This window comes from Chiloscyllium punctatum, chromosome 46 (genome assembly GCF_047496795.1).
Source record: "Chiloscyllium punctatum isolate Juve2018m chromosome 46, sChiPun1.3, whole genome shotgun sequence".
NCBI lineage: Eukaryota > Metazoa > Chordata > Chondrichthyes > Orectolobiformes > Hemiscylliidae > Chiloscyllium > Chiloscyllium punctatum.
The window spans coordinates 58,660,203-58,682,337 of record NC_092784.1 but is presented as its reverse complement, the minus strand read 5'-3'; the positions used below and the strand labels follow the sequence as shown (position 1 = coordinate 58,682,337).

The 22,135-nt window shown below is 46.9% G+C and overlaps 1 protein-coding gene across 4 annotated transcripts in view; it reads right to left on the bottom strand.

Moving 5' to 3' along the window:
• The window catches only part of slc27a1a (solute carrier family 27 member 1a), a 79,100-nt gene that overhangs the window by 28,443 nt on the left and 28,522 nt on the right, over nucleotides 1-22,135 (bottom strand). For all 4 annotated transcript variants that reach the window (XM_072564368.1, XM_072564369.1, XM_072564366.1 and 1 more), the window contains exons 4-11: nucleotides 21,289-21,450; nucleotides 11,388-11,457; nucleotides 10,799-10,890; nucleotides 8,504-8,613; nucleotides 6,448-6,657; nucleotides 5,325-5,451; nucleotides 3,660-3,797; nucleotides 2,599-2,763 (exon numbers count right to left, since the gene is read on the bottom strand). In XM_072564368.1, the coding sequence (XP_072420469.1) occupies nucleotides 2,599-2,763; nucleotides 3,660-3,797; nucleotides 5,325-5,451; nucleotides 6,448-6,657; nucleotides 8,504-8,613; nucleotides 10,799-10,890; nucleotides 11,388-11,457; nucleotides 21,289-21,450 (1,074 nt within the window). The remainder of the gene's footprint in view (nucleotides 1-2,598; nucleotides 2,764-3,659; nucleotides 3,798-5,324; nucleotides 5,452-6,447; nucleotides 6,658-8,503; nucleotides 8,614-10,798; nucleotides 10,891-11,387; nucleotides 11,458-21,288; nucleotides 21,451-22,135) is intronic.

Here is a 22,135-nt window from a genome sequence, read left to right as displayed (position 1 = left end):
GGGCGCATCATCGATAGGAACAGAGGGGACTATCTATAGGAACAGAGTGCACCATCGATTGGAACAGAAGGCACCATCGATTGGAACAGGGGGCACCATCGATAGGAACAGGGGGCACCATCGATAGGAACAGAGGGCACCATCGATAGGAACAGGGGGCACCATCGATAGGAACGGGGGGCACCATCGACAGGAACAGAGTGCACCATCGATTGGAATAGGGGGCACCATCGATAGGAACAGAGCGCACCATCGATAGGAACGGGGGGCACCATCGAAAGGAACAGAGCGCACCATCGATACAAACAGGGGGCACCATCGATAGGAACAGGGGGCACCATCGATAGGAACAGGGGGCACCATCGAAAGGAACAGGGGGCACCATCGAAAGGAACAGAGCGCACCATCGATACAAACAGGGGGCACCATCGATAGGAACAGGGGGCACCATCGATAGGAACAGGGGGCACCATCGACAGGAACAGGGGGCACCATCGACAGGAACAGGGGGCACCATCGACAGGAACTGGGGGCACCATCGGCAGGAACAGAGCGCACCATCGACAGGAACTGAGCGCACCATCGACAGGGACGGGGCGCACCATCGACAGGGACGGGGCGCACCATCGACAGGGACGGGGCGCACCATCGACAGGAACGGGGCGCACCATCGACAGGAACGGGGCGCACCATCGACAGGAACGGGGCGCACCATCGACAGGAACGGGGCGCACCATCGACAGGAACGGGGCGCACCATCGACAGGAACGGGGCGCACCATCGATAGGAACAGAGGGCACCAACGACAGGAACAGGGCGCACCAACGACAGGAACAGGGCGCACCATTGATAGGAACAGAGGGCACCAACGACAGGAACAGAGGGCACCAACGACAGGAACAGGGCGCACCAACGACAGGAACAGGGCGCACCAACGACAGGAACAGGGCGCACCATTGATAGGAACGGAGGGCACCATCGACAGGAACGGGGGGCACCATCGACAGGAACAGGGAGCACCATCGACAGGAACAGGGAGCACCATCGACAGGAACAGAGCGCACCATCGACAGGAACGGGGGGCACCATCGACAGGAACAGGGCGCACCATCGACAGGAACAGGGCGCACCATCGACAGGAACACAGCGCACCATCGACAGGAACACAGCGCACCATCGACAGGAACACAGCGCACCATCGATAGGAACACAGCGCACCATCGATAGGAACACAGCGCACCATCGATAGGAACACAGCGCACCATCGACAGGAACAGAGGGCACCATCGATAGGAACGGGGGGCACCATCGATAGGAACGGGGGGCACTATCGATAGGAACACAGCGCACCATCGATAGGAACACAGCGCACCATCGACAGGAACAGAGGGCACTATCGATAGGAACGGGGGGCACCATCGATAGGAACGGGGGGCACTATCGATAGGAACAGAGGGCACTATCGATAGGAACGGGGGGCACCATCGATAGGAACGGGGGGCACCATCGATAGGAACGGGGGGCACCATCGACAGGAACAGAGCGCACCATCGACAGGAACAGAGGGCACTATCGATAGGAATGGTGGGCACCATCGAAAGGAACCCAGAGTGCACCATCGACAGGAACAGAGCGCACCATCAACAGGAACAGACGGCACCATTGACAGGAACAGAGTGTACCATCTACAAGATACAGTGGAGTAACACCCAGGCTCTTCTGACTGTACCTTCCTAAATCTGCAACATCTGACATCTAGAAGGACAAGGGCCTAAGGTATAATAGAACACTCCCACCTACAAGTTGCCCTCTAAGCCACTCAACATCCTGATGTGTAAATATATCGCTGTTACTTCAGTATTGCTGGGTCAGAATCCTGGAACTGTCTCCCGACCACGATTGTGTTGCACGTACAATAGCAATATGATTAAGTAGCCAAGCAGCACTTCATCAAGATGGGTTCCAATTAGCAGCTAAGTCATGTTGAGATAAACCTTAGTATAAGCAAGAGCAGATCTTTGAGCCTGCTCTGTATTCAAATGTCTGATCTTCTCATTCACTCCTGTTTACCCGCACTATCCCTGTATCCCTTCATGTTTTAACAATCTCGGCCTTGAACATCGCCTCAATCAAGGACAGGAAACGACACCACCACAGGAAATGACATCGCCAACCCAAGGAAACCTAAACACAAATAGAAAGCGGGCCATGCCACCATTCGGAGGCCCAGTGAAGATGTTACCTAGAGTGGTGACCAAACGTCTGAAAACGAACCTTTCAGCTCAGTGAACAAACCTACATCCAGAACCTCAACCTGAAGTATAAATCTTTCCAAAACTCGCTAATAGCCTCCATAGCTTTCTGCAGCAGATCTTTCCCCAGATTCGCCCTCAGTTCAATCCTAAATAGCTGCCCCCTCATCCAGCGACCGTGTCCCTTGGTTCTCGAAACAGCCTTTCTGCAATCTTACGAGAGAGATACAGAGATGCCTGGCCTACTGTGGTAGAGTTTCCACGCTCTGCCCAACAGCGCTTGAGGAGTATTGAACCCAGGGGTTGAAGGAGGGGAATGGTGAGGAGATCAGAAGAGGCTGCCTACCTGGCACTTCCACCCCGTACACTGCCACGTCGGTCATGTTCAGGAGCTGACTCAGGCAGCCCTCCACCTCAGTGGTCGAGACATTCTCCCCTCGCCAGCGGAAGGTGTCGCCGCTCCTGTCCTTGAAGTACATGTAGCCGAGCTCGTCCATAACCAGCACGTCCCCTGCAAGCCGCAGACAACGCACGGAGAGAATTACAAGGCACTCCGGAATTGCACCGGAACATCCCACTCCAGAAACACGAATGCTTCACGTTCAAGTCACTCAGCAAGACAAGATCGGAAAATCAAAAAAACAAACTTAAGAACTGCTGGGCAGGATTACAGGAACCTAACAGGCAACAGAGCATAGCCACTGTCGTGTCAGCAAATGCCTCCTGCAAAATCCCACCAACTTGTAAGCCAGGACCTTTGGGTGGCTTCGAACAATGCTCTGGAAGATTAGGCATTAAGTTGAAGGTAAGTCAGGGCCAGGGTTCAATGTTTCATTGATACCACATTGGAGTGTCACCGTAACTTCTGCGATTGTGATGACAGAGGGGAGAGTACCACCCACTGAAACAAACAGTCTCGTGCAGGATGGCATTTAGCAGGCAATGAAGGCTTTGTCAAGTGTTGCGAGCACTCATGGGACACATTGCAACCATTTGGGCACAGCAAGCTACCACATCTAACAAGGAGATAATGACTACAATCACTTTTATAACCAACGTTGGTTACAATATAAATATTGACCTGAACACCAGGGAGATCACTCCTCACCCAACTCATCCCAAGTGGGACTGTGGGATCTTTCACGTCACTTGAGGTGGGGTGGGCGGGTAGGTGAATTAGGCCTTGGCTTCACATCTCACCTGAAAGAGAGCACTGTTACAGCAAGGCAGCAAGGGGGGTTTGTTTGGATTTGGTGCACACATCTTAAGGATGGAACTTAGACTTTCTGACTCCGAGGCAAATGTGTCAATGAGTTATGGATGAAACGGGTAGCAAGAGAGAACGTATGTAAAACCCGCTGCGCTCACCCTGTGGGCCATTAGTTGTATTTTTACCCCAGTTTGTACCTGACAGGTAGGCGCTGTCTCCTTTCCTAAAGACGTTGTATGCAATCTTTTTGCTTGTGGCAGACTCGTTGGCGTAGCCATCAAACCGGCGAAGGGGGTCCTGCTGGTTAATGCGGCCGACCAACTGCCCCGGCTCACCTGGCTCAAGAGAAGGAGAAAAAGGTCAAAGGTTGGAGGAATTCACTGGAGACTCCACTTCGTGTAGGCCCATGGGCTGGAACTGCCGGGAGCTGGCGAACCAAGACTGACTGAATAAGAGCATTCACACACGGAGAGGGAGGACTTTTGAGCACCTCTGTCGTACCTTTTGGGCTTTTGAGGTGTTCCAAAAGGCACCACAGTCAATTGACAAGCCGCACTCCATCCTGACTTGGAAATATAATTGATGTTCCTTGACTGTCACTGGGTCAAAATCCTGGACCCCTCTTCCTAACAGCTCTGTGGCTGTCCATACACAGACTTCATCTCTCTCAGCACCCCCGGCCCACAAGCCTCATTTGTGATGAAGGGCTGATGCCCGAAATGTCGATTCTCTTGCCCCTCGGATGCTGCCTGACCTGCTGTGCTTTTCCAGCACCACACTCTCGATGGCAGTCCACACACCCCAAGGACTGCACAAAGGCACTGTCCTGTTAAGGGAAGTTAAGGAGAGCCAATGAATGCTGGCCCAGCCAGCAACGCTCTGAATAAATTAGAAAACAAAAACACTTTTGGAAATCTAGTCAGATTCTTTCAAGATCTCTTTCTCTCGTCAGTATTCTATAATTCCTGAAGCAGAGTGAAGAAGGTGAAACAAGAACATTGTGTCCTAGTTTCAGGGGAAGGTTGGCTGCAGCAATGATATCTGGGATACAAACAGGAGACAAACACTTAGCATTGCAGAAAACCACCGCACTGATAGCAAAACACCACGGCTTCTTTACACGTGGTATCGATCTAAGCAGTGAAAGCCTGCAAGGAGATTGGGAGGGGGCGAAAAAATACAAGAAGCCTGGCATTTGCAACAGAGCGATGTGGGATTGGTTTACTTACAAACACTTCCAATTAAGTGCCTTCATAATGTAATAAACATCAGGCACAATTCTGCTCAACGCCACTAGATGGTGACAACTTCACACAATAGTAGGTGAAATAACTCCACAAAGGCCAGTATCCCATCATCAAGTCACCCACTATTTACAGACTCATAGTGCGTGACACTGACCCAGCTCACTCAGAGCTGGCTCCTAGAGTGAGCAGGACCCCTGACCCTCCTGTTTGTATCTGTCAGCCAGGGCTCCCTGATTGGACCTGGGTAACAGCCGCAATCAGGGAACTTACATTGTATGAGGTCCACCCTGGTTGACATCATTCCAATCAGTACAGCAGGTATATCGCCCTAGTCTTTCTAACAGTCGAGTCCCTGTTTTGAGTTCATCTCAGAATTGGAAAGTGCTCCCACTCTGTCCTGGCCCTCAGGATTCCCAGGAGAGTGAGGTCGAGCAAGCTGAGCTAGTTTCCATGAAATCTGCAGGGCCGATCCTGAACTGTGTGCTGCTTTTGCAGGGAATGGGGCTGGGTTGGGGGCACTGGTGGCTAATGACCTGGAAACACAAGCACAGACTCATCTAGAACATCCCTCTGGAATGGATTAGCTCTTTGGCAACTGCGAATCCTGATGATTACCTGGTTTGCAGGGGATACACAGCCCATTGGGACCTCGGATAAGCTCGAGGGTATCTTCATTAACCTTCAGCAGACGGATAGGATAGACCTGGGGCAAGATGCGGCTGTTAAACCCACAGGCACCTACCTGTAGAAAAAAACAGGAGGAGAACAGTGATTCTGTATGGAATAACTAACATAAATAAGAGAGCTAAGTGTGCATCTTAGGAGCATATGTGGCCAAACTGATATTTTAATTACATAGAACATAGAACAGTACAGCACAGAACAGGCCCTTCAGCCCTCAATGTTGTGCCGACCACTGATCCTCATGTATGCACCCTCAAATGTCTGTGACCATATGCATGTCCAGGAGTCTCTTAACTGTCCCCAATGACCTTGCTTCCACAACTGCTGCTGGCAACGCATTCCATGCTCTCACAACTCTCTGTGTAAAGAACCTGCCTCTGACATCCCCTCTATACTTTCCTCCAACCAGCTTAAAACTATGACCCCTCATGTTAGCCACTTCTGCCCTGGGAAATAGTCTCTGGCTATCGACTCTATCTATGCCTCTCACTATCTTGTATATCTCAATTAGGTCCCCTCTCGTCCTCCTTTTCTCCAATGAAAAACGTCTGAGCTCAGTCAATCTCTCTTCATAAGATAAGCCCTCCAGTCCAGGCAGCATCCTGGTAAACCTCCTCTGGACCCTCTCCAAAGCATCCACATCTTTCATGTAATAGGGCGACCAGAACTGGATGCAGTATTCCTAGTGGAGTTTTATAGAGCTGCAACAAGATCTCACAACTCTTAAACTCAACCCTCCTGTTAATGAAAGCCAAAACACCATATGCTTTCTTAACAACCCTGTCCACTTGGGTGGCCATTTTAAGGGATGAAGGGCTTATGCCCGAAACGTTGATTCTCCTGCTCCTCGGATGCTGCCTGACCTGCTGTGCTTTTCCAGCACCACACTCTTGACCCTTAATTGCAATGGCATGTGTTTCAATCCCTATCCCAAAACGGTCAATGGAATCTTTCTTCTCAAGTCATTCCTAATGCCCATTCTCTCATTCACTGCCCAGCCCCAAAATAAACATCCCATTGGGGAGCCTGGGTTAGTTCCAGAGTGAGAACCCACCTTGCCGTCCAGGTTGGCGATGGCACAGTTGCACTCAGTCGCCCCATAGAACTCTGCCATCTGCTTGATGCGGAAGCGACTGGTGAAGGACTCCCAGACCGAGGGTCTCAGGCCGTTACCAATCGCCATACGGATGTGGTGCTGGCTTTCAGCCAGGCGGACCGGTTGGTTAAGGAGATACCGGCAAATCTCACCGATGTACTGGACGATCTGAAGAGCAACTGTCACATATTAACATCCAAGCAGAGAAGTGGTGTGCAGGTTGTTGGAGGGGATTCTGACGGACATTTACATGCATTTGGAAAAGCAAGGACTGATTAGGGATAGTCAATATGGAGCTTTGTGCGTGGGAAATCATCTCTCTAATTTGATTGAGTTGTTTGGAGAGGTAACAAAGAGGATTGATGTGGGCAGAGTGGTGGGCATCTCTATATGGTCTTAGGGAGGCGTTGGACAAGCTTATTTATGGTAGATTGGTTAACAAGGTGACATCACATGGAATACAGGGAGAACTAGCCATTTGGAGACAACATTGGCTTGAAGGCAGGAGACAGAGGGTGGTGGTGGACAGGTGTTTTCACACTGGATCCCTGTAACCAGTAGTATTTTGTCAGTTATATAAATGATTTGGATGTGAACATAGGAGGGATAGTTAGTAAATTTGCAGACGACACTTACATTGGAGCTTTAGTGGACAGTTACAACGGAACCTTGATCAGATAGGCCAATGGACCGAGAACTGGCAGATGGACTTTAATTTAGATAAATGTGGGGTGCTGCATTTTGGAAAGGCAAATCAGGGCAGGCCGTATACATTTAATGGTAAGGTCCTGGGGAATGCTGCTGAACAAAAACACCTTGGAGTGCAGGTTCATAGCTCCTTGAAAGTAGGACAGGACAGTGAAGAAAGTGTTTGTGCGCTTGCCTCTATTGTTCAGTGCTTTGAGTACAGGAGTTGGGATGTCAGATTGCAGCTATACAGGACATTGGTTAAAACACTTTAGGAATACCGCAGGCAATTCTGGTCTCTCTGCTGTAGGGAAGTTGTTGTGAAACTTGAAAGGGTTCAGAAAAGATTTACAAGGATGTTAACAAGGGTTGGAGGGTTTGAGCTATAGGGAGAGGCTGAACAGGCTGGGGCTGATTTCCCTGGAGCGATGGAGGCTGAGGGGTAACCTTATAGAGGTTTACAAAATCATGAGGGGCACGGATAGGATAAATAGACAAGGTCTTTTCCCCAAGGTGGGAGGAATCTAAAACTAGAGGACGTAAGTATAAGGTGAGAGGAGAAAGATTTAAAAAGAGAACTGAAGGGCAACTTTTTCACGTAGAGAGTGGTGTGTGTGTGTGTGTGTAGAGAGCTGCCAGAGGAAGTGGTGGAGGCTGATACAATTACAACATCTGGATGAGGACATGAACAGGAAGAGTTTAGAGGGATATGGGCCAAATGCTGGCAAATCAGACTAGATAAATTTAATATATCTGGTTGGCTCGAAGGATTTGCTTTTGTGCTATCCGCCTCTATAACTCTACAACTAAGGGGCTGTGGTCTGGAATGAACCGCCTGTGAGTGGTGTGCAGGCAGGTACAATTAAGTTTCTTTGGAAAACCTCAAATGGTCATTTAAAAGGAACAAGGAGGATTATGGGGAGAAGGTGGGAGAATAGCTGTAGATGAGGTGTTCATTCAGAGAGCCAGCGCAGACGCAATGGGTCCTTCTATATTGCAACACTTCTGCCATTGTGAGATATTCAAGGCTGACATTTTGTAAGCATTAACGGAGTCAAGAAACATGGGGATTGGGCAAGTAAAGTGGAGTGGAGTGGAAAGGAAATAGATCACCCTCCACCTTGTTCAATGGTCATAGGCTTGAAGGCCTGAATGGCCGACTGCGGGCTGTATTTTTTCTCACACAATCCTGTTCCTGAGCACTTTCAGTGCAAACGGGCAGGGAGCCAGGCCAATGTGGGTGGAGGGGGAGATGTGGGTGCTCAGCTGGAAGCGAACAGAAACCCCCGAGTGTGCACAGCACAGAGAGAGGCTTGTAAACACTCACAGTGCAGTTGTACTTCACGCAGTCATCCCAGAATCGACTTGCCGAGAACTTCTTTTTGATCACAACAGTCAGGCCGTGCAGGATGCACTGTCCCACACCAACTATGTTGCCTGTTGACAGAATGGGGACACATCCTTTCAAAAAAACACTCTCGCTTGCACTGAAAACTCAGTAACAGGTTGGCACAGGGAAGTCTGCGGATCACGTGTGAGCGTAGTCTCCAAGGCACAACATGCTTGTTTGATAAGAAGTCTAATGAGGACGTTTTTTTTTCTTTTATATTGTCAATGTTTTGGCGATAGTTCTTATCCCTAAAACCATAACCCCTCACTTGTGTGACCCCACACTCAGCCAGCCTTTCAGCCCTCCTCGTACCTGCACTCCTCAGATTATGGTCTCTCCGTTGTTTCAATATTAGTGGTCACCCTCAGTTTCCAAGCTCCTAAATGCTGTGGAATTGCCCCCACAAACTTCCCCACCTCACCTTTCCTTAACATCCTCTCTGACCTCTATTTTGGGCAGCTGTTGTTACAACACACAGGGCTTGGTGTTTGAGAATGCTCCAGTGACGTGCCTGGGACATTTTAACTACATTAAAGATACGTTGTCAATGAAAGCTATTGTTCATTCATATAGGCCCCATGCTTTGCTATCCATTCCAATTGGTTGTAACTGTAAATAAATTATTGCCATGCTGGCTTTTTAAGTATGCCTCTGCCTCATAACAATTTTAATTAAAAATAGGCATTGCAAGACAATTGCACAGACGCCCAGATTCTGGATGAACAGAGTTGAAGAGTGCACTGCCTTCTGCTTTTATTTCAGTTTACAGATTCAGAGACATGTCTACTCCCAAAATGCAAGGAATTCCGAGCATGTGAGACGTAATTACACTCACAAGGCATAAACAGATGAGCAAAGAGTTCACGGACTGAAGACTTTATTAGCTGCAACGTAGCACCTACCCTTGTTGCAACATTTAATGAATTGTGAGGGATCTCTCGTGTGATAATATTTCACATTGGAAGGAGGGAGACTCCAGGGAGACAAAGCTGTAATTTGGGGGAGTTAAGCATTTCACTGTAATGAACAGCACCCAGGTATATACTTGGCGAATTTACTTCAAACCCCTCAAAGATTGAAATGATTATGCAAAAGCTAAATAATATGCGGGAATTCTGAAATAAAGCAAGGCAGAATCCAAGAGATTCTTCTGGTCTGTCCTACTAGCTGGGATATTTTGGAAGAAACATGGAACAATTTAATGCATGGGAGACTGTTCACCATTTCCATTCATTACTCTCCCACATCACTCAGTGACATGAGCTTCCAGCCCGGCCTGAGCTTAAACCCCAAACCAGAGACAGGAGTGATAATGTAGGCAGCGCTCCAGTCCAGTGCTGAAGGAATGACGCAGTGTAGGAGGTGCCACCCGTTCGATGAGATGTTTAAACGGAGCTCAATCCACTGCAACCTGACAAGTGGGAAACTGGGAGACACTGAGGTCTGCAGACGTTGGAGATCAGAGTTGAGAGGGTGCTGCTGGAAAAGCACAGCAGGTCAGGCAGCATCCGAGGAGCAGGAGAATCGACATCTCGGGCCAGAACCCTTTCCTGATGAACGGGTCTGCCCGAAACATCGATTCTCCTGCTCCTCGGATGCTGCCTGACCTGCTGTGCTTTGCCAGCAACACACTCTCAGCAAGTGAGAAACTGTGTGGATGCGAAGCAATAATGAAGAAAAGGAACAAAGACAGAAATTGCTGGAGAAACTTAGCAGGTCTGGCAGCATCGGTGCAGGGAAAGCAGAGTTACTGTTCGGGTCCAGCGACCCTTCGTCAGAACCGGGTCACCGGACTCGAAATGTTAATGTTGTTTCTCTTTCCACAGCTACCAGACCTGCAGAGTTTCTCCAGCAAATTCTGTTTTTTTTTAAACGATTTCCAGCACCTGCAGTTCTTTGTTTTTACCTTAACAATAACAAATAGAATGTGTTCTCCTTTCGTTAGAGTGACTTTCTCTGAGCGGAACCTTCAATTAGCGATTCTACTAGGGTCAGTCGAGCTGAGAATCTGATGTGGGAATAGGGGGAGATGGAAGGCAGACACCAAAAGAATGGTGGACTGGGGCATGCAGGTCGAGTCATCGAGCTGTACAGCATGGAAGCACGACTCATTGAGCCAACTCACCCAGGCTGACCAGGTATTTGCTGCGCCACCTCATACCATAACTAACACATGAATACCACCAAATGGCCAGCACTCTGATAAGCAGGAATGATATCATGACTTCTTACCTGCTGAATGATACAGGGGCAGACAGTCATAAATAATGTCATCATGCTTCATTCGGAATCCATAATAAGCAAACACAGCCATCCTGTAGTACCTACAAGCAAGCACACCCACCTATGAGTAGAATGGAGGGAAAAAGCAGGGCTTTGTATCCCACAGAGCAAGCAGGCCAACTAACTGAGGTGAGAAATCCCCATCCAGGCTCTGCTGCACTGGGTGTGTCACGGGGTGCTAAAACCCGAGACAAAGATTCAACTTAACGTCTTGGTGAATAACGCCTTTCCCATTGTTGAGGTGCACCAAATGATAAGAGCACAAAAAAGGGCCGTTTTGTCACTTCTGAAAGAGCTGTCAAATCTCGCTCCCCCTCTCTCCCACCCCCCCACCCAGTTCAGTATTCATCCGATTCTCTTGCAAAGTTGCTGCTGACTTTGTTTCTCAAGCATCGTATTCGGATCGTAATCCACCAAAAAAAAAGACTTTTGCTCCCTCCCCTCTTGTTAATCTGTCAACATTGCCAGTGTAAAGTCTGAACTGTCAGAGCTGAAACAGCCACTGCTCTCTGCTGTGCTGCTCAGTCCCAGCACATACCTGCTGTGTACTACAATGGCCGCTTTCGGCATACCCGTGGTGCCAGACGTGTAGATGTAAAAAAGACGATCTGTAAAGAGGACAGGGAGAGAGGGAAATCAGCTGCAGCATGTTTATACAGCAACTTGCTTCTCATCTTCCAATTGCCACACAATTCCAGCTATATGTCAAGCACAGTCCCCACATTGGAATGATTATCACAAGAAACATAATTGCCCCTTTTCTCATAGGTCCCAGGTCTTAACTGTTACATAGAGAAATACAGGGAGTTTGAGCTGCACTGGCTAACCACCCCAACAACAGTACACGGTCAAACAAAACTGAGCAGTGAACATTGGCCCAAGCCTCTACGATTTCCATATCTATAAAAGGCCAACGGTTTTCATTGTTAATATAATTAAACGCTGCATTTGATTATCTCTTACCTTCAGATTGAACAGCAGAGTACAAGAGGTAAAGGATGGTGTATCAGTAACAGCAGGGTACAGGAGGTAAAGGATGGTGTATCAGTAACAGCAGGGTACAGGAGGTAAAGGATGGTGTATCAGTAACAGCAGGGTACAGGAGGTAAAGGATGGTGTATCAGTAACAGCAGGGTACAGGAGGTAAAGGATGGTGTATCAGTAACAGCAGGGTACAGGAGGTAAAGGATGGTGTATCAGTAACAGCAGGGTACAGGAGGTAAAGGATGGTGTATCAGTAACAGCAGGGTACAGGAGGTAAAGGATGGTGTATCAGTAACAGCAGGGTACAGGAGGTAAAGGATGGTGTATCAGTAACAGCAGGGTACAGGAGGTAAAGGATGGTGTATCAGTAACAGCAGGGTACAGGAGGTAAAGGATGGTGTATCAGTAACAGCAGGGTACAGGAGGTAAAGGATGGTGTATCAGTAACAGCAGGGTACAGGAGGTAAAGGATGGTGTATCAGTAACAGCAGGGTACAGGAGGTAAAGGATGGTGTATCAGTAACAGCAGGGTACAGGAGGTAAAGGATGGTGTATCAGTAACAGCAGGGTACAGGAGGTAAAGGATGGTGTATCAGTAACAGCAGGGTACAGGAGGTAAAGGATGGTGTATCATGAACCAGGTGATACTTGCCCAGTGTCATTTGCAATGAAAGGGAAAAAAGACCGATTTCCCTGACAGTCAGACACATGGCCATTGGCAGTCATGTATGCATCAAACGTACAACCCCTTACACTGCTTCCTCTAATAGGAATTAACCCTCGGTCATAGCATCCCATTAGCCAGCGTTGTTCACATGCTTCTCTCATACACTGGGGAGGAAACATACTGTCAGAGCATCAAGGATAGACGGCTGGTCTAAAATACAAGGCCTCAGAGACTGACAATTCACCCCGGGATTGGAAATTAACAAACAATATGTGTCACAGGGCAGTTGTTGGAAGTTCAGCCCAGTCTCCCTACTGTTTGACTGCAGCTTGTCAGGGTTTGGGGGGGATCAAGCAAACCTGTGTGCGAGACAGCCCAGCCTTTTCGGTTACACTGGCTGGAAAAGACAGAACCAGTTGCAACCAGCAGCTAGAAATGAAAAGCTCGTTGTACATATATAAGCTCTCGAAGATGAAAATCTAATCTGGTCACTACAGAAGTCACTACTGAAACATTAATAGAATGGAATTGAATGAATACACTGCAAGTGGTCCAAAGGCAGCTCACCTTAAGAGTAATTAAGGAGGGATAGCCAGCCAGTGATGCCCACATCCCAGGAGGGAAAGTTTTGAAAAATCAACTGGTCAACAGTCGGGCTGATGTTTACAGTAGAATGAGTACTCTGATTTTAATTCATGGCCAGTTCTTTGCTACAATCCGAACCGAATCCCACTGCTCCGTCTATGCTCAACAGTCCTGTATGTTCCTCTGTTTTTAAATATTTACCTAACTTTCTCTTTTTAGATCCATCATTCACTGACCTCAACCCCTCCCTGCAAGCCAAACCCATATTCCCAACAGTCCTCAGTGAAATGAAATTAATTAATTGCACTCACTAATCTTTTGGCTACAATTCTAGTGTGACATCGCCTGGGCAGACACTGCTGAACGAAAGAAAACAGTCCTTTGCCATTCATCATGTTAAAATTCATCATCATTTAAAAACAAACTAAATTAAAACTTAACTTACATTCCTCTGCATATAATCCCAACATCTCAATCCTTACCCAACAACTCAAGTTCCACTTCTTTTTATTCACTTATGGGAGGTGATGTCACTGGCTGGGCCCAGCATTTATTTACCCATCCCTAATTCCCAGAGGGCAGTTAAGAGCCAGCCACGTTGCTGTGGGTCTGGAGTCACATGTAGGCCCGACCAGGTAAGGATGGCTGATTTCCTTCCCTAAAGGATATTAGTCATCCTTAACATCAGGACATCCTAGGCATTAGCCTAGCTGAGGAGATGGAAATTCCAAACTCTTCCCCCCACCCCCCCCCACCCTGTCAAAAAGTTGTTGGGAAGGGGGTGACAACCGAAGATTTCAAAACTTGGAACCGAGGGAATAAAGGTGGTCCGACGATGTCAGATGCCCAGTTTCGGCAGGGAAGGCCAAACGGCTTTCCAATTCTAGGAAGCCAATGCCGGCCCTAAAACGTGGGCACTTTCTGACCAATTAGGGAACAAATTGCTCTTGAATTTCAAAGAAATCCTGCTCACAGCTGAGCAGAACATACAGGCACTAAATCTCAGGCTCACGCTCATTCCGCAGCTGCTGGGATTAGACCTGGAAGTTTTTTTTAAACCAGCATGAGGGCCTCACTGAGAGTCAACCACATTGTTGTGGGTCTGGAGTCACATGTAGGCCGGGCCAGGTAAGGACAGCAGATTCCTTCCCCAAAGGACATTAAACGAGCCAGATGAGTTGTTTCAACAATCAATAATGATTCCTGTGGTCTTCATTAGATTCTTAATTCGAGACTTGTATTGGATTCAATCTGCCGTGGCAGGATTTGAACCAGAACATTACGTGGGTCCCTGAATTAACAGTCCTGTGATAATACCACTAGGCCACTGCCTCCAGATTGTATTCCTGTTTGAGTTTTGTCTTGTCTGGTTTCTCCGTGTGACGATTATGATGTTTGGTGATCAGAATCACGTGAAAGGTCAGTAAGAAAAAACACTCAAATAAAAAATCACCTGTCAACAAGAATCTCGTCGCAATTTCAGAAGAGTGGCTATTTTTAAATCAGCTGACACCTGGTGTGTGATAAACGACATGAGAAAACTTCCCAACTCTGCCTTGATAGATTAGCTTTGGCTCAGTTTGATGATTGCAGCCTGAGCAAGTCACCATCACAACTCCTGCAAGCCACCTTAGCTCAATCTCGAAGACAGTGTCTGTAACTGAAACGGTTACTGGCAGCGCACTGCAACCATACTCTGTGCAAACGGCCACTTTTCCACTCATTAAATACAAGGCAACAGCTGAATGGCATGAACTGAAATCAGTTAGATGTACATCAACTAATGCAGTCTCTGGTGTGGCTTTTCATTAATAAGATAAAAATGAACAATCTGACAGGGCACAAGAGTCCCATAAATATCTCCATTGTATCAGATTCACCTCTTGCAAAAAACCACCGTCCAAGTATTAAAGCCACAATGCTCAAGATGTGTGATTTTATTTCGAGAACATTAATTTTTAAAAAGTCTAAAAGACTTCACGAATAGAATGAAACCTGTTCTACTGCAAAGAGGGAAGCATAATCCACCTTTTGTACTGTGTCGGAAACGTTGCATCACTAGGGCCTCGGAGTGGCTGCTGGAACCCCTACTGGAATGCACTGCTTTCAATGACAGTGATGTGGAGGTGTCAGTGTAGGACTGGGGTGGACAAAGTTAAAAATCACAGGACACCAAACAGGTTTATTTGGAAGCACTAGCTCTCAGAGCGCTGCTCCTTCGTCAGGTAGCTACCTAATGAAGGAGCGCACTCCGAAAGCTAGTGCTTCCAAATAAACCTGTTGGACTATAAACTGGTGCAGTGTGATTTTTAACTTCAATGACAGTGGAAGGTCATGTGCAACCTTCACAGAGGCAAGTGGATCGATATTTGAAAGGTAGAAATATGCCCGGCTATGAATGGAGGAGTGGGATGAATCAGAAAGTACAGGCCCGTTAGGTTGAATGGCCTGTACTCCATGATTCTACAACTATTAATATAGAAAAACTGAACTTTTCCAGCACAGACTGTGACCATCCTTCCAATATGGAAGGACCATCTTGATAAAGCTGCCAACAATATTCTTGAAAAAAAAAACTCCAAGTAGACAGACTACTGCTCACCGAATTTCTGTGCAAATACATTTGCATGTTGTTTTTGAGGGGTTTAGGTTCGGGTGGGTGGAGGGAGTGGAAGGGATGGTGAGGCTTACTCCGAGGGTTCTTTTAGGCCTCAGTGACAATGCTCTGACTCACTTGGATATTCTCCCTCAAGTGGGACAAAGGTCACAATTCGCCCAGTCACGTGAAGTCGGTGAAAGGTTGAACTCGTTGCTGGCTCCTGTCATCTTTCTTTGTTGGGTGTTTATGGATATGACTCAGGCGGAAAATATATTCAGAGAGTGAGAAGATTTGAAAAGTACACCTTCTGCTGTACAACTAATTCAAGTGGGGAAAAAAGAATGCACAGAACAATTCCCTGATACCTCTGATAAAGACTGTATAATAGTTTTAGTCCAATTCAGAAAACAAAGTCAAAAGGACACATATGCCACCCCATTTCACACTCTATAAGTAGTCTGCATTTCTGCTGTGACATTAACTTTTAACCGGGCACACTACTTCCAAGACTATTGTTCAACTGTCGGGAATCCAGGCAAAGTTAGCTGCTTGAAAATTCACCAAGTGAAGGAGAAGTCAATGAATTTGTTTAGACATTTCAGACTGCAAGTTTCAATCACAAGATCAAACGTCTGGTTTGGTCTATTTTTAAAAGATTGACTTGTGTTCACAACCAATCCACACCATATGCAGCAGGACAGATTCAATGTGAGACTTCAAACTCTGTCATATCAACTTCAGTGTCATTGTTCATTGAACATGTCACTTTACACAAATGAGGACGTTACTGGCCTGTTTTCATGGGGAAAGCATTTCAGGAAGTAATGCAATACGTTAATGCACATCTTTAAACACTATATTATCCCTGCTCTGTTTCTGGCTGCTCCTGGTTGCAGACTGTTGCAAAGCTGTGTGGAGAACGCACACTACCCATCAGAGAGTGCGATAAAATAGTACTCCCAGACCCCAAATGACCTAGTTTGCAGAATCATTGTTGCAGACAATCAGGGAGATGGAAAGGAGGCAGCTCACCTACCTCCCACCCAATTGCAACATGCATAGCTGTTAGTCCAGTTTTATAATCATTGTGCTACTATCCTGGCTAACAGCAGGTGTATTTTTACTGCGAGTATCCATGATGAATGGCAGGATCCTGGGAAGCAGTGATGGTCAAAGGGACCTTGATATGCATGTCCACTGGTCCCTTAAGGCACACTGCCCTGAAGCGGCTGCGCGGGGGGGGGGGGCAAGACTGTCACACACCTCCTTCTGGAATGTGCCTATGCAAAGCAAGTCTGAAGAAGAATGTAGTGGTGTTTGTCAAGGTTCGTCCCGAGCAGCTCCATGACGAGGACTCTGTGCTCTACGGTCTGTTCCCCGGGACGCACTTGGAGGTGAACATCAACTGTGCCTGGAGGACCATCAACTTGGTGAAAGAAGCACTTTGCTCTGCCCGAAACTTGCTGGTCTTCCAGCTGAAGGAGTTGACCCTGACTGAGTGTTGCAGACTGGCACATTCCAAGGTCCAGGACTACATGTTGAGGGACACACTGAAGCTTGGAGCAGCTACCGCCAAGGCACGGTGGGGAAAGACCACCGTGTAAGGACCTCCTGCCAAAGAACAACGTGGGGCCCATTCAGTGGGATTAGAATTGTTTGGTGGCTGTTTTTGACCGGCCCAATTATGATTGGGCTGAAAGGCCTTTCTCTGTGCTGTAGCCCTCTGTGACTCCAAAAGATGAAGTGCCATCAAGTGTTTGGAGTTGATCGTGGCTTGTAAAGTGCTGGAGTGGAGACAGCACAAGGGCTTGAGGTGAGCAGAAATCACCAGTAGGAAAAGAACATCAAGGGACTGGGCAAATTGGCAAGAAGGAAAGTGGACAAGCTCAAAAATCCTTGGCTTTTTGGGTCTGGAAGGCAGAGAACCCATTAATGGAGTAAGAAAGCTCTACAAATAAAATCAGAGGCAAGGCTGAGGCGTGTCACCTAAACGTCACAAAATCTAATTAATGATCAATAAAACTGGATGGGTTCTGTCAGAGCTCCACTGTTTAGAACAGTGATGAAACACTCATTTGTTGTGAGGAGATCACTTGAGGGCCTGCAGACAGCGAGCTCTCCAAATCTGTGCTCCTGTGAAGTTTCTGTCATTTGTCAACAGCATTCCCTGTTTACTTATGCATTTAAAGAAAAAAAAGAGAAGATTGCATTGGAGTGTGTGCAATTTCGAAAAAGAGAGTACCAGCAAACACATACAAATACAGCGATTTCTTGGTGGGAGTAAATTGGCATCTTCTTCAAATCCGACCTCTTGCACATTCTACACTTTCACAGTTTCACCACTGCCATCACACGTCAGCTGCCCCAGCCTCATGTTCGAGTATTCTGCCCTTAACCTTCCTACCTCCCGTAGGACAGGATAGCAACCTACCGTGGAGCAAGTGTTCAGTCACCAAACCCAATATCGTCCTTTGAGCTTCAGTGTCAAATTTTGTTCGAGAATTCACTTCTGCGAAGTTTTATGTCGCTGATGGTGCCCTATAAATATGGGCCACTATTGATGGGGTTAGGCAGATCCCAGCGTGAAAACACACACACATTGTTGTGCAATGTCATGGAAAACTTCATTTCTGCACAAGTTATCACTGGTATACAGCCCCAGCTGTGTGACACTGGTACACAAGTCTCTCTTGCAGGCAGTCACTCAAGAGGGTGTGTAGTTCCTCGCATACATACACACACATGATAATGCTATTCAGCTCTGAGATCAGTGCTGTAGCTTTGTAAGAATTGAAACATTGTCCTGTTAACTGGTCAATTACCATATGAATCTGCTGAATGGCATCCGGCTGCCATTAATGCACTGAATACTGGTACTGAACCTCAAAGGGCAAGCTTTCACACTTGTCAGTTTGATGTGGCCTAGAATTTTATTGACCAGTCCTGCAGGGATAAATTACAAAGAATTACTGAAAGATCAATCAATGGAGTGTAGTTTTTCAGTTTTGGATAAATGGAAAACAGTAAAAGTATTAACCTATTTTACTCAAATAAAACCTTTTAGAATCCAATTCACTATCTTGACCCGTGTTTTTTTTAAGCTGAACACAGGTGCGTTGAGCTCACTGTCAGGTGGTGGTATAAAGAGCACTCCAGCGAGCAGCTATAAGCCAAGAAAGACATTGTGCGGCAAGTTATCGGTATTATATAGTGCATTCCACCAAGTAAAGACAGGAAAACCTGCTGTCGGCAGTCACACAACATACATCGTACCAGCCGGGAAGCTGACTTCACAGTACAAGGTGCAGAAATAGAAATAGAAATTGCTGGAAAAGCTCAGCAGGTCTGGCAGCAATCTGGTGAGAGAAATCAGAGTTAATGTCATAGAGTCATAGAGATGTACAGCATGGAAACAGACCCTTCGGTCCAACCCGACCAGATATCCCAACCCAATCTAGTCCCACCTGCCAGCACCCGGCCCATATCCCTGTAAACCCTTCCTATTCATATACCCATCAGATGTCTTTTACACGTTGTAATTGTACCAGCCTCCACCACTTCCTCTGGCAGCTCATTCCATACACGTACCACCCTCTGTGTGAAAACATTGCCCCTTGCGTCCCTTTGTATCTTTCCCCTCTCACCCTAAACCTATGCCCTCTAGTTCTGGACTCCCCCAGCCCAGGGAAAAGACTTTGTCTATTTATCCTATCCATGTCCCTTGTGATTTTATAAACCTCTATAAGGACACCCCTCAGCCTCCGACGCTCCAGGGAAAACAGGCTCAGCCTGTTCAACCTCTCCCTATAGCTCAAGTCCTCCAACCCTAACAACATCCTTGTAAATCTTTTCTGAACCCTTTCAAGTTTCACAACATCTTTCCAATAGGAAGGAGACCAGAATTGCACGCAATATTCCAACAGTGGCCTAACCAATGTCGCGTACAGCCGCAAAATGACCTCCCAACTCCTGTACTCAATACTCTGACCAATAAAGGAAAGCATACCAAACACCTTCTTCACTATCCTATCTACCTACGACTCCACTTTCAAGGAGCTATGAGCCTGCACTCCAAGGTCTCTGTTCAGCAACACTCCCTGGGGCATTACCATTAAGTGTATAAGTCCTATCCTGATTTGCATTTACACCTCACATATATCTAAATTAAACTCCATCTGCCAATCCTCAGCCCATGGGCCCATCTAGTCTAAGGTAAGCTTCTTTGCTGTCCACTACACCTCCAATTTTGGTGTCATCAGCAAACGTACCAACTATACCTACGTTCATATCCAAATCATTTATATAAATGACAAAAAAGTCGTGGACCCAACACTGTTCCTTGTTCGGTTTAGGTTGAAGAAAGACACATATGCTTGAGATAGGCCCTAATGAATTTACAATATGAGCAAGGGCATTGCAGGGGCCCTCAACTGTGGGGGATAAAGGGAGCCAGGAAAATATACAAATAGGAAGGGGTTAGAGGGATATGGGCCAAATGCTGCCAAATGGCACTAGATCATTGAATGCATTCAAGGGGCAGCTAAATACAGCACCTGGGAGGAATGGGACCAAACATTATGGGGAGAAAGCAGCATTGGGCTATTAAGTTGGGCAAGCGGCCATGATCATGATGAATGGTGGAGCAGGCTCGAAGGGCTGAATGGCCTCTTCCTGCTCCTATCTTCTATGATTCTATTAATTTAGGACATCTGGTCGGCATGGGCGAGTTGGACCGAAGAGTCTGTTTCCATTCCGTATAAAGCTATGACTGAAGCATGATTTGGAGATGCTGCGCACCCTCGCACAGACTTAAGACGGTCTGCACTCACTGCACACACACACACACACACTTTCTCACACTCACAACCCCCACCCCAGACAGACACACACACACACACACACACAGACACACAGACCCACAGACCCACATGCACACATATATTTTGTGGGGTGAATTTGTACTTGCAGAGTTACATTGTACTTTGCTCAAAAACTGCATACATTCATGTTGAACTCTGAGCTCAAAAACCGCATGAATTTATGTAAAACTCTGTTATCTCACTTTTTAGATTAGAATCAATCTAAACATTATGGCATAGACAGAGAACACAGGGGGCTAACACCTTCAACATATTGTCTAGCTATCACCATTGTTAACAGCTAACCCGAGAATGCAACTTTTTAAAAAATGGTTTTGTGATTTACAAATGAAAGAAGTGAAACTATCACTGTATTTAACAGGTGAAAGGTTTAACAGACAATCAATTTTTCAATGTATAATTTCAGTTACATCACACTGTAAATTTTTGCTATAAATTCTGTGTGTTAGGATTGAGCCCTCCACGACCACCTGATGAAGGATATTCGGTCCAAAAGCTAGTGTGCTTCCAATTAAACCTGTTGGACTATAACCTGGTGTTGTGTGATTGTTAACTTTATGACTGAAGCAGACATCAAAACTTCCAACAGGGGCAGTTAGGTGGACGCACTTCACTATTAGACCAAATGTGTCACACTATTATATAGAAGAGGCAACTTGCCCAAATACCCACTGATACCAGTGTTAACATTCGCGAAATCATCCTGCATCAAAGTCATCATTACCCATGAATCCAATTCCCAGAGGAGGAGACGGCAAGTATTTGGAAGCCGCACTGAGCAGCGGATCGAGGTGCTCCGTCCCTGCTGCAACTTTACTCGGATCCCAGCTTCCGCTGCAGAATCTCCGGATCTTTTTCCCTAGGATTCCATTCACTTCTAACAGGGCTGGAATAGAAACAAAAGGCATAAACCAATCAGGTGTAGCCCGAGGCAGTGACGACACTTCCAGCCTGCTGCAGTCATGGTGCGTTTACTGCATTCTGGCCACAGAACTAACACTGTGACACTCTGTGACCAACCCAAATCAGAGCAGGTTTGGTGCAGAAAGAGGCTTAACTTAGAAGAAGCCTCATAAATCAAGATTAAACTTCATGGACTTGGGCCAGGATTTAACAAAGCAGGAGGCCATTTGGCCCATTCTATATGAGCTAGCCCTTGGTAAAAGCTGGGCCATTTTCCTTTTGGGAAGACGCTATTGAACCCTGTTCTCCAACTTTTTGAGAATTGGAAAGCCCTGGGCTGGTCTAACAATCCCAAGCGGACATTGCACTGGGCAAAGGGTTAGGCATCGTCAGTGGTCTCATTTCTAAGAAAACCTCTGTCCATCTTGTCGGTAAGGCTTTCACTTCCTCCTGCCAAGCTCTTGTGTATCACGGGATGACCCAAACACACCATGCAGCCTGTTATGCCCACACAATGAGCAGTACAATAGTGCATCTAGCTAAGAGACTGGATGATACAGCCTTGGCTATTTTCCAGGGCAGTGTCGGACTTTCACTCATCACCTTTAGCCCGATCCATATTCTGCATTAAGGGTCGATAGGTATAGGGGGCAGGTCCTTGATTGAGA